At 37.2% G+C, this 11,541-nt stretch overlaps 2 protein-coding genes and 1 long non-coding RNA gene across 3 annotated transcripts; 2 read left to right on the top strand and 1 right to left on the bottom strand.

Annotated features, from left to right (window-relative positions):
* The first annotated feature begins 432 nt into the window (after positions 1-432).
* LOC107900033 (F-box protein FBW2) lies at positions 433-957 on the top strand. Its single transcript, XM_016825758.2, has one exon. The coding sequence runs from the start codon at positions 455-457 to the stop codon at positions 941-943; it is 489 nt and encodes a 162-aa protein (XP_016681247.1). The 5' UTR covers positions 433-454; the 3' UTR covers positions 944-957.
* Positions 958-1,938: 981 nt separating this feature from the next.
* On the top strand, positions 1,939-3,480 carry LOC107901470 (F-box protein FBW2). Its single transcript, XM_016827491.2, has 3 exons — positions 1,939-2,291; positions 2,369-2,679; positions 2,824-3,480. Exons 2-3 carry the CDS (start codon positions 2,369-2,371, stop codon positions 3,308-3,310), a joined length of 798 nt encoding a protein of 265 aa, XP_016682980.1. The 5' UTR covers positions 1,939-2,291; the 3' UTR covers positions 3,311-3,480.
* An 87-nt stretch (positions 3,481-3,567) lies between these two features.
* On the bottom strand, positions 3,568-4,362 carry LOC107901471 (uncharacterized). The gene is made up of 4 exons (XR_001685262.2): positions 4,193-4,362; positions 3,960-4,099; positions 3,832-3,878; positions 3,568-3,759 (listed from the first exon to the last, which is right to left on the bottom strand). It is a non-coding gene; the product is annotated as an uncharacterized lncRNA (long non-coding RNA).
* Positions 4,363-11,541: the final 7,179 nt, after the last annotated feature.

The following is an 11,541-nucleotide window of genomic DNA, read 5'->3' as shown; positions in this document are numbered from 1 at the left end:
TGTGACCTTCATTACTTGAATGTGGATCAGATGGAAGAAGAGCAAAGCGAGTTTCGACGCTGGGACCAACTACATCCTGATTTACTGGGGCTGATCTTCATCAACCTGTCGTTACAAGAGTTATTGACAGTCATTCCCCCTGTCTGCAAATCCTGGAGTAAGGTAGTTAGGGGTTCCCATTGTTGGCAAGATATAGATCTTTTTCAATGGAGCATTCGCTGGAAGCCCCATCAACTCGATCGGATGCTTCGAATGCTAGTCACAAGAAGCAGTGGATCTCTCTGCAGCTTACATGTTGCAGGTCTTAGGAATGATTCCATTTTCTCATTCATCACGGAGAAGTAAGCTTCACTTTTTCTTATCCTTTTTAACAAATATTTTTCCGAGTAATGTAGTGAGTGTCAGCTCATTAATCAGACTCTTTTACGTCCTTATATTATTAAGTTGATATGAAATGGTGTTTTTTATTGCCCTTGCATATGCAAGTGCTGTCTCCCTTCAGGTTTTACGACTGTCAGGAAGTTTAATAAGTGATTCGATAGTCAAACAAACTGCACAAAGGCTTTCCACACTCACTTTCTTGGATTTGACTTGCTGTCCCAAAATCGGTGCCCAAGCTTTAGAGGCCATTGGAAAGTACTGTAAACTTCTTGACACTCTGTGTCGAGACATGATGTTTCTGGATGTATTAGGCAAAGTCGAGGTGGAGGATGAGGCGAATGCAATAGCAGGTACAATGCCAAGGCTAAAGCATCTTGATTTGGGTTTTCTTCTTATTAGCACTGAATTTGTTCTCAACATCCTCTCTCGCTGTCATCAGCTTGAACGTTTGATTATAAATGTATGCGTGAGTGTGAAACTTGATCGTAACTTCCTTACAGAAGCGTACCCAAATTTAGAGATTTCGTTGATGACTCCGGTCTTAAGCAGTGACATATTCTGAAGATTTAATCTTTGAAGGCGGGAATTAAATTGTACATATCTTCTCACCTTATTTGGCAAAGAAGATGAATCCGATGATGATGAGTGTTTTGCTATCTAATTCAACCTTCAACATATCTTCATATTGTGAGCAACCTTAATCCTCTATAATAACTTGGTCTTTGCATGGATTAAATCTGGGGCTTTATTCGTGATCTTAATTAGCATGTCTGGATATCTAGGAATAAACCAACTCTCAATCTATCTAAAGTTAAAAGTTAAATTCAAAGAGAGGAGTTATGTAAAGTGGTTTGGCTTGAATTGAGACTCAGGCCAAATCTAGGGAATTCGTAATGTCCCGCCTCTCTTAAAATTTATTCAAAATTATTCAAAATAAAATAAATAACACCATATTAATAAGATTTTAGTAATTTTATAATGAATTCCACACTTAATTTTAATTTATATACTAAATAGATTTTGTAACTTAAATTCAATACTAAATCTTTTAGTTGTTAACTTTTTAATTTATCAAACACACTCTAGATGTTCACTTATCACTTTTTTTTTTTAATATAAACATCGCTTAGCTAAATTTCAATGGTGAAACGCGACATTAAAGAAAAAAACTTCAAAATATAGATACCTATTACTGACGCTAGACACATGGAGACTCCACCTGGACAACAAAAAGTGACTCGTACTCCCTGATCATTTGGCTGCCCCCAAATGAGCTGATTACCTACTAAATACCACCTAACATTTCACTTCTTTTAGCAGCTAATGAGACTACTATCTAAAAAATCAAAACAAGTCTTACTATGTACACTCTTCACATACTCCATAAAAACAATCCGTCACATCATACTAGCAAACAAAATGAACTCTCCTATAAATATCTTTGTAGAACAAAATAAATTAAGAGTTTTATTGGGAGGAAAAACAAATTAAATATCTCTTCATATGAAAGAAAGAAAAAATTCAAAATTTACTCTAAACACTAAAGAGTAAACTTCAGGTTTTAGATACTCAAAGCCTAATTTTGGACAATTGAATGACACATGTCCAACCTTTCCATGATCTTTCATATACTCTGTTCCTTATAACTCACACAAAATATCTAATTACGGCTTTAAGTAGCCCTGTTTTCGCAATTAAAGCTGCCGCTGCCTTCCATGCCTTTTCGTCTTCTTCTTTTTCCAGCTAAACACCATGCTTTTACATGTATATATATAAATACTTACGTTGTCTTATTCTATTCCGACTTTTCTCTTTCAATATTACCTCTTTCTTTTTTCTTTTTTGGTTGCCTTTGATTTTGTGTTTAGGTTTTGCATAATAAATCCAAGTTGCAAGGAAAGTGATATAAGGTAAACCCTAATCTTTGATTTGTTTTTCTTTCCTGTTGTGATTTGATTATGACCTTCATGACTTGAACGAAGATCAGATGGAAGAAGAGCAAAGCGAGTTTCGACACTGGGATGAACTACTTCCTGATGTATTGGGGCTGATTTTCACCAACTTGCCCATACAAGAGTTACTGACAGTCATTTCCTGTGTCTGCAAATCCTGGAGTAAGGTAGTCACGGGTCCCCATTGTTGGCAATATATAGACCTTGATGAACGGAGCTGTCGTCGCCTGTCCCACCAACTCGATCGAATGCTTCGAATGCTAATCACAAGAAGCAATGGATCTCTCCGCAGCCTACATGTTTCAGGTCTTCAGAATGATTCCATTTTCTCATTCATCACAGAGAAGTAAGTTCCACTTGGTATCACCATTTTTCACAATTGCTTTTCTGAGTAATGTAGTGAGTTTCAGCTCATTAATCAGACTCTTTTAAGTCATTAAATTATTAACTTGATATAAAATGATGTTTTTTTGTTCCCTGCGTTTGCAAGTGTTGGCTCCCTTCAGGTTTTACGACTGCCAAGAAGTTTAATAAGTGATTCGATAGTCAAACAAACTGCCCAAAGGCTTTCCACAGTCACTTTCTTGGATTTGAGTTACTGTCACAAAATCGGCGCCCAAGCTATAGAGGCCATTGGAAAGCACTGTAAACATCTTGTAGTTCTGTGTCGCAACATGTACTCTCCGGATTCAGTAGGCAAGGTCGAAGCGGAGGATGAGGCGAATGCAATAGCATCTACAATGCCAAGGCTAAAGCAACTTGAGTTTGCTTATCGTTGTATCAGCACTGAATGTGTTCTCAACCTCCTCTCTTGCTGTCCACAGCTTGTGCATTTGAAAATAGATGAATTCTTGAGTGAGAAACTTGATCATAAGTTCCTTAAAGAAAAGTACCCAAAGTTAGAGATTCTGCTGCTGTGTCTGGTCATTCTCTTCGAATCTGATGAATCCGATGATGATGAGTATTTAGATATGTAAATCAGCTTTCAACATCTTCATATTGTGAGCAACCTTTAACCTATATAGGAACTGCGTCTTTGCATGGATTGAATCTGTGGCTTTATTCGTGATTAAATAGCGTGATAAGTATGGGAATGGATCTTTATTCTTAAATCATGATTAAGTAGTTTGACACAATGCATTTAAGAGATACGTATGAACTTTTTTTGTGCAACATTCTCTCATCCCAATGTTTAAATATTATGGTCTATTGATCATGTCACATCTAATAAACTTTCACCTTCACAACAAAAATCACTTTTTAATACTTTTAGAAATTTAAATTTAAATATTTTGAATTGTTGCCAAAATATGTGTTTGAATCAAAAATTGAATTATGTTAATCTCTACAATTCGGACGAAACACAGGCACCACCATATCTCCTTCCTGAAATTCCTCCACATGCTCCCCTACACTCTCAACAACACTTGAAACCCACCAAGATATTACAGTCTAAAATGGTTTAAACAAGAGCATGTGTAAGGTATAGTTGAATTACCCGACAGCTTCATGCCCAAAAATCATGGGAAAAAATGCGAATGGTCCCTACAGGAATCCGATACAGTGATCTTTAATTTTTGGTTGCTCAGAACAATATAAAGAAAGATGAAAGTTTTATATAATTACAGTGGACATTTTCCAGTAGGTAACGTCAGTATGACAAAGAGAAGTACAGAGGATTTTAATTCTAATCTCTCAAGCCTTAGGTGGCTCAACCTCAATTTCCTCTATCATGAGTGGTTCCCCTGGATTTCTGCAAACTGCAGCTGTTTACATCATGAAAACAAACGAATCAGACAGGCAGGTAATACAAAAGCAGAGAATCCAGGTAATAGAAAAGAGCCGAGATGCAAAACAACCTTTGCATCTTATAGCTTTTCCTGCAGTTCCCGACCTGTTTTGGTTTTCCATAGCTGCTGCTTCTTCAATCAAGACGAAGAGATATGGGCAGTTTTTCTTGGCTTATACCAACTCTTTCTGCTATCTTTGGCTTATATTTTCTACGGTTAGTAGTGCTTAGCTAACATGGGTAATGACTTAATACAACTAATGATGAGTTTTTTTAATTGTTGCTTAAAAAAGAAATAATATTTGACCTTCAATTTTTGTTTAAAAATGATTATACAATACTCTTCTTTAACGATTTAATTATTAAAATGTAATAAATTAATAACGTTAGTGAAGAATATATTATAATTTTTTATTTATAAAATTTAAGTCCAAAATCTTAAATTTTCTTACTATTAGATCCGCCATATGTGATCTATGCATGAACTCATGTTATTGAAGCCCGTTGCTTGGTTAGCAAAGAAAAAATCATCATCTACATGGTTGGATTCCACATCTTTTCATTGACATTGCTTCTACTTTCGCACCACCCTAAACAGAGTGATTCAATTTATTACGTCTCTTTTACAAGGTTTTACCATCTCAGAATTGTGATCCTTTTTAAATTCAGTACTACCCATTTTTGTGTAATATTATTAAGCGAAAATTTAATTTAGGTGTGATAATAACTCTTAACTCTTAGACTTCTTTTAATTCCTCTCTCCTTGTCTGTTGCGCAATAAATACTTTATACTCACTCTGTGTGATGGTGTCTCTTATCACTTCCCATTTCAACACTAAAACTAACCTTACGTTCAAGTAAGATTGCTTCAAACTCCATACCTTCAACATCTACCGTTGTTAAGTCCACTACATTTTTGGACTTAAAAAGTTTCATCAAAATCATGTGTCCCGTCAAATTTGTCTTCCTTTTTTGGATGATTATTGAATTGACAATTCTACCTCAATAGATCTAACGCTCTAAGGATTTACTTCATCCATCCTTCAATTACTTTGAAAATTGACCTTTGTTATCACCGATTATAAGATGCAACAAATTGAAGCAATTTTGTAGGTATCATTTTGTCACAGGTGGCATTATCCACAAACTAGAGCACTTTGTATTTGTCACCAACTATTCAGCGGTTCAAATGAGGATGGTTCGCACGGTGGATTGCACCACACAAGGTCGCATAGTTGGGATTTTATTTATGGATGAGATGATAAATGATTTTATTTATGGTAATTGGAATAAAACTAAGCATTGCTAGTGAATTGTGCCATTAAAGTGAATAAATGGAGAATTCAAAAAAAAATTGTGGTAAAGGAAGACGGTCGACGATTGACCTAAAATGAGCCAAAGCAAATGTGATGTCATGACAAGGAGAGCACCGACGTCGTGACGAGGAGCGACGTCACAACAATGGAAGCATGGACATTGTGACAACGCGATGAACTCCCAAATTAAGGAAGTGGCGACGTCATGATGAGCATGCATGGGATGTCACGATGACGCGACGTCTTCTCCACATAAACAGTCGCATTCTTTTTTTTTCTCCAAGTAGGACTTCTTCTCCTAGTCGAACTATGATTACTTCAGGGTTAGTTTAGGAATTTCCCCGTAGTTTTGAGCCTATTTAAAGGGCCAATGTAACCTTGATTTGATGCATTGTCGAGGCCAATTGAAAGGCAATTAAAGATACAGTACTACAAGGCTTTTCTTTTGGGGACGACAAGATGTAGTTGCAGATGAGTTTTGGTGAAAGTTTTCGTGGTAACTATAGAGAGAATTTTCTTCCCGAGTTAGGGCCTTATTTTTTAGGGTTTGTGTTTGTATGTTGAGTACATTTAGGTTTATTTTCTCCATATTGTACTTTAGTTTGTTTACTCAATTAGTGAAAAGACAAAGCCTCCTTTGCATGTGGTTTTTATCCTCTTCAGAGGAGTTTTCTATGTAAATATTTGTGTCTTATCTTCTCTACTTTTCTATTTTATTATTTATACAGGCCGATCCCTAACAAACTAGTATCAAAGCCTTGTTCAGTTTCCGCAGATCGAATTGTTCAGGATGGAAACAATGAGATTCGACATCGAGAAGTTTGACGGAATCACAAATTTCAGTTTCTGAAAATTTTGGATAATTACGGAGGTAGCTAATGCGACTGAGGACAAGGGTGATGATTCATTGTTCTCCACATATAATCCAATTGAAGGTGGAGTCATGTCAAATGTCAGACATGTGCTTGATTTAAAGAAGAATTGCATCCTCTTTTTTGGTATTTAAGACTCAAATAGTTTGCAAAATGTTTGAGGTAAGGTTGGTCGCAAAGGGTTACAGTCAGGTGGAGAAAGGATATATTTTCTCTCCTATTCGGGTATTACTAACCCTTGGTGCATTATACAACTTTGATTTGAAGTCTAAGAGTCTTTCAGTTTACAAGTTCGATCACTGCTTAAGCTTGTTTGGTAACTTAAAAAATTCGAGTTAGACTCATGACGGGGCATGAAAAAAAAAGGAGTGACAAATACGAGTCAAGTTAGAGATTTGTGACATGTGTTTTGCATTTATCAAACATTTTGCAGGCACTTAGAAAGACGTTTGATGATTTACCGAAGAAGAGGTAAAACAAAGGCAACATCGTGACTTGAAGACAAGCAACGCTATAATGAAACACCAAACAAACGTGGAGGCGACGTTGTGACGAGCATGCATGGGACGTCACGACAATTTCTTCAAGTTATGCAATCGCGTTTTAAACTCCAAGTAGGACTTCTTCTTCTAATCGAACTCTGATTATTCCAAAGATATTTTAGTATGATTAGAACTCTAATCTAAGCCTATTTAAAGGGACCATTGTACCCCTATTTTGATACACCAATCAACTAGGGCTTTTCTTTGAGGGCTACAAGATATAGTCACATATAGAGTTTTGGTGGTAACTATGGAGAGAAATTTATTCCCAGGTTAGAGTTTATTTTTGGGGTTTTAGATTGTTAGAGTTGTGTGACTTGAATCCCATCGCTTGTTAAAGAAATAAAATAAAGTAGCAAAATAAGGGGATTTGTAAGGGCAAAGGACCATGCTACACAAGTAAAATCCGTAAAGAACTATATTTTTTCTATTTGACATTGATTAGAATAGGATTTTTCAACCTTTAAATAGATGTAGTCGAAACTCCTCTTGTATCATTCGATTTTCAATATTAGTGAATTTTCTCCTTCTCTGCCCGTGATTTTTCTCGAAAAGGTTTTTCACATAAAATTTGTGTGTTCTTAGTTTTCTTTTCTTATTGCTTTGCGATCATTCTACTATCATTATTGACTTTAATTATAACATGGATAATGTATGTTTAGTACATTTAGGTTTATTTTCTCCATATTGTAATATTGTTTTGTTTACTTCATTAATGATAAGTCGATGCCTCCTTTGCCTATGGTTTTTCCTTCTTTGAAGGTTTTCCACATAAAATATTTGTGTTCGTCCTTTTACATTTTCTATTTCGTTGTTTATACAGGTCGATCCCGAACATGTAGGTTGTTGTTCCAATAGGGTCGGAAGCGTGTAAATTATTGTACTAAAAAATCACACAAAGTTCAATTCCCAGGGAAGAGAGGTGGATCACATGGATCTCTTAAATACCAAGTCTTTCCTTAGACAGAATATCCCTTCTATAGTAATTTAATAGCACAATTAAATACTACTATTATACCCTCAAATATTGAAAGAAAAATAGGACAAGAAAGAACACAAGAGATTTAACGAGGTTCGGTAAATTATACCTACGTCCTCGGGCACTAACACCAGATGATAACTTTACTATCTCCAAAGTATTACAAACAAATAGAATTCCTTAAGAATTCTCAAATGGGAGAAGAGAGAAAACTAAGAGAGAAAGATTGGTTGGGATGATTGAAATGAGAAATGAGAAGGCCTATTTATAGTTGAGGTTCAAGGACCAAACAATAAATAGCCCATTATCTCAAGGACCAAAAAAAAATTATCCCATGCCACTTTTTCAAAGTCAACTTTAGGGTGCTAAACTTGCACCACTTTGTATTGTTTGCCATTAATGTTGTCTCCCATTAATGTTAACAATCTCCACCTTGAAGATTTGATTAGGATAATCACATCTTCACACACTTCCTTCAACTCCCCAAATTCGATAAAGTTATCTTTTGTAGTGCCTACAAATGCACTCTCGAGCGCCATACACCTGAAGGTGCTCAAATTCTCAGGATGTTAATCAAGTTCAAACAATGATTAAACTTGATTGTTGTTACCACCTTGGTCATTATATCTGCGGGATTATCTGCTGTTGGAATCTTCTGAAGTAGAATTTTTCCTTTTTCAAAGACTTCCCGCACAAAGTGATATCTTACGTCGATATGCTTGGTTCTTGAATGATAGACTTGATTTTTCGCTAAATGAATAGCGCTCTGACTGTCACAATATAAACTTATGTGACTTTGAACAACTCCTAAGTCTTTCAACAATCCATTAAGCCAAATAGCCTCCTTAATAGCTTCTGTAACTGCCATATATTCTGCCTCTGTAGTAGACACAGCTACTGTAGACTGTAAGGTAGACTTCCAACTTACTGGGGCTTTCGCAAGAGTAAACAGATACCCCGTAGTTGAACGACATTTATCTAAATCACCAGCAAAGTCGAAATCAACATATCCAACTACAAACTGACCAAGTGCTTCATCCTGTTCAAAAATTAAACCAACATCTACGGTTTTTCGAAGATACCGTAGAATCCATTTCACAGCTTGCCAATGTCCTTTTCCAGGATCATGCATATACCTGCTCACAACTCCAACAGCTTGTGAAATGTCAGGCCTCGTACACACCATCGCATACATCAAACTCCCAATTGCATTAGCATATGGGACTTTCGCCATATATTCTCTTTCATCTTCAGTCTTTGGAGATAATTGAGCACTAAGTTTCAAATGAGAAGCAAGTGGGGTACTTACATGTTTTGTGTTTTCATTTACACCAAAACATTGTAATACCTTTTTCAGATATTGCTTCTGATTTAAACAGAGCTTGCCTCTCGGTCTATCTCTACTTATCTCCATGCCGAGAATCTTCTTGGCCTCACCTAGATCTTTCATCTCGAACTCTTGATTCAACTGAGCCTTCAGCTTATCTATCTCATTTTGGCTCTTCAAAGCGATTAACATATCATCAACATACAAGAGTAGATAAATGAAAGATCCGTCATGCAGCTTCTGCAAATATACACAATTGTCATATTTGCTTCTTGTGTACTTCTGCCTTCTCATAAAGCTATCAAATCGCTTGTACCACTGCCTCGGGGATTGCTTCAATCCATATAGCAATTTGTTAAGCTTACAAACCCAATTTCTACCACCAGCATCTGTGTATCCTTCTGGCTGAGTCATATAGATCTCCTCTTCTAACTCACCATGCAAGAAAGCCGTCTTAACATCAAGTTGAGCTAGCTCCAAATTCAACTGTGCTACCAAGGCCAACAAAATTCTAATGGAGGAATGCTTCACAACAGGGGAAAATACATCATTATAGTCAATTCCCTCCTTCTGAGCGTAGCCTTTAGCTACCAATCTTGCCTTGTAGCGAATATCCTTCTTGCTATGAGATCCATCTTTCTTTGCGAATACCCACTTGCATCCGATTGCCCTTTTACCTTTCGGTAATTGCTCCAACTCCCAAGTATTGTTCTTCCGGAGAGACTGCATTTCTTCATCCATGGCGCTTTTCCATTTATCACTTTCTAAGCTTTGCATTGCTTCTTGATAAGTGATAGGAATATCATCAACAACGGGAAGGGCGTAGGCCACCATATCAGTAAATCGAACAGGTTTACGAATTTCTCTCCGTGGCCTTGCAACTGCAACTGGTTCTGGTGTACTTAGTGGTTCTTGGGTCAGAACCTCTTCAACCTCTAATTCCTCCATTGTGGCTGGAGAATTAGACTTATTAACTGGGCAAATCCCTATCTGCTCAAACTCCACCTGTTTTGGAGTACACTCCACCTGCTGTGGAGTATTGCTCGTCTGAATATCTTTATCTGCTACATTTTTCAATGTGGCAGATTCATCAAAGGTAACATCTCTGCTACAGATCATTTTCTTTGTGCTTAAGCACCAAAGACGAAATCCCTTCACTCCAGAAGTGATTCCCATAAAGAGAGCTTTCTTTGCCCTCGGATCTAACTTTGACTCCTTCACATGGTAATATGCAGTGGTTCCAAACACATGTAAGGAATCATAATCTGTAGCCGGTTTTCCAGACCATACCTCCATAGGAGTTTTTCTTTCTAATGCAGATGATGGCAAACGATTAACAAGATGGCCAGCGTATGTCACAGCCTCAGCCCAAAATTGCTTGCCCAACCCAGCATTGGACAACATACATCGAACTTTCTCCAGCAATGTTCGATTCATACGCTCTGCCACTCCATTCTGTTGTGGTGTATCCCTAACTGTGAAGTGTCGAACAATACCATACTCTTGGCACACATCGAAGAATGGGTCACTTTTATATTCCCCTCCATTGTCCGTCCTAAGCCGCTTGATTTTCTTGCCAGTCTGGTTTTCGATCATAGTTTTCCATTTAAGAAAAACTCCAAGCACTTCATCTTTAGTTTTCATGGTATACACCCAAACTCTTCTGGAAAAGTCATCAACAAAAGTAACAAAGTAGTGTTTTCCTCCCAACGAAGGTGTTTTGGAAGGCCCCCACACATCTGAGTGAATATATTCCAAAATACCTTTTATATTATGGATAGCAGTGCCGAATTTCACTCTCTTTTGCTTTCCCAGAACACAGTGCTCACAAAATTTTAATTTGCAAGCCTTTGCACCTTTCAACAATCCTTGCTTTGCCAGAATTTGCAAGGATTTTTCGCTGGCATGTCCCAACTTCATATGCCACAACTGCATTGAGTCCAAGTCTTTGTTACCGGAAGCTGCAGCGACTGCTCCAATAACTGTACTACCTTGGTTACAAGTTATTTTTCCTGATGCCCTTCAATATCACAAGTGCGCCAGATGTCACTTTCAAAACCCCATCTCTCATAGTAACAACTGAACCATTGGATTCCAAGGCTCCCAATGAGATGTGATTTTTCTTCAAACTGGGCACGTACCGAACATCAGTCAGAACTCTGGTTGATCCATCTTTATTCTTTAATTGGATTGAACCTATCCCAACAGTTTTACAGGCATTGTCATTGCCCATATAAACAACTCCTCCATTTAGTTCTACTAAATCAGAGAACCACTCCCGGTTAGGGGACATATGATAGGTACAACCCGAATCCAATATCCACTCATCTGAATGGAACGACGATGATGATGCAACCAGTGATAGTTCAGAGTCACTAGTATC

Source organism: Gossypium hirsutum, chromosome D06 (genome assembly GCF_007990345.1).
Source record: "Gossypium hirsutum isolate 1008001.06 chromosome D06, Gossypium_hirsutum_v2.1, whole genome shotgun sequence".
Lineage (NCBI taxonomy): Eukaryota > Viridiplantae > Streptophyta > Magnoliopsida > Malvales > Malvaceae > Gossypium > Gossypium hirsutum.
This window is presented reverse-complemented; position numbering and strand designations above follow the sequence as displayed.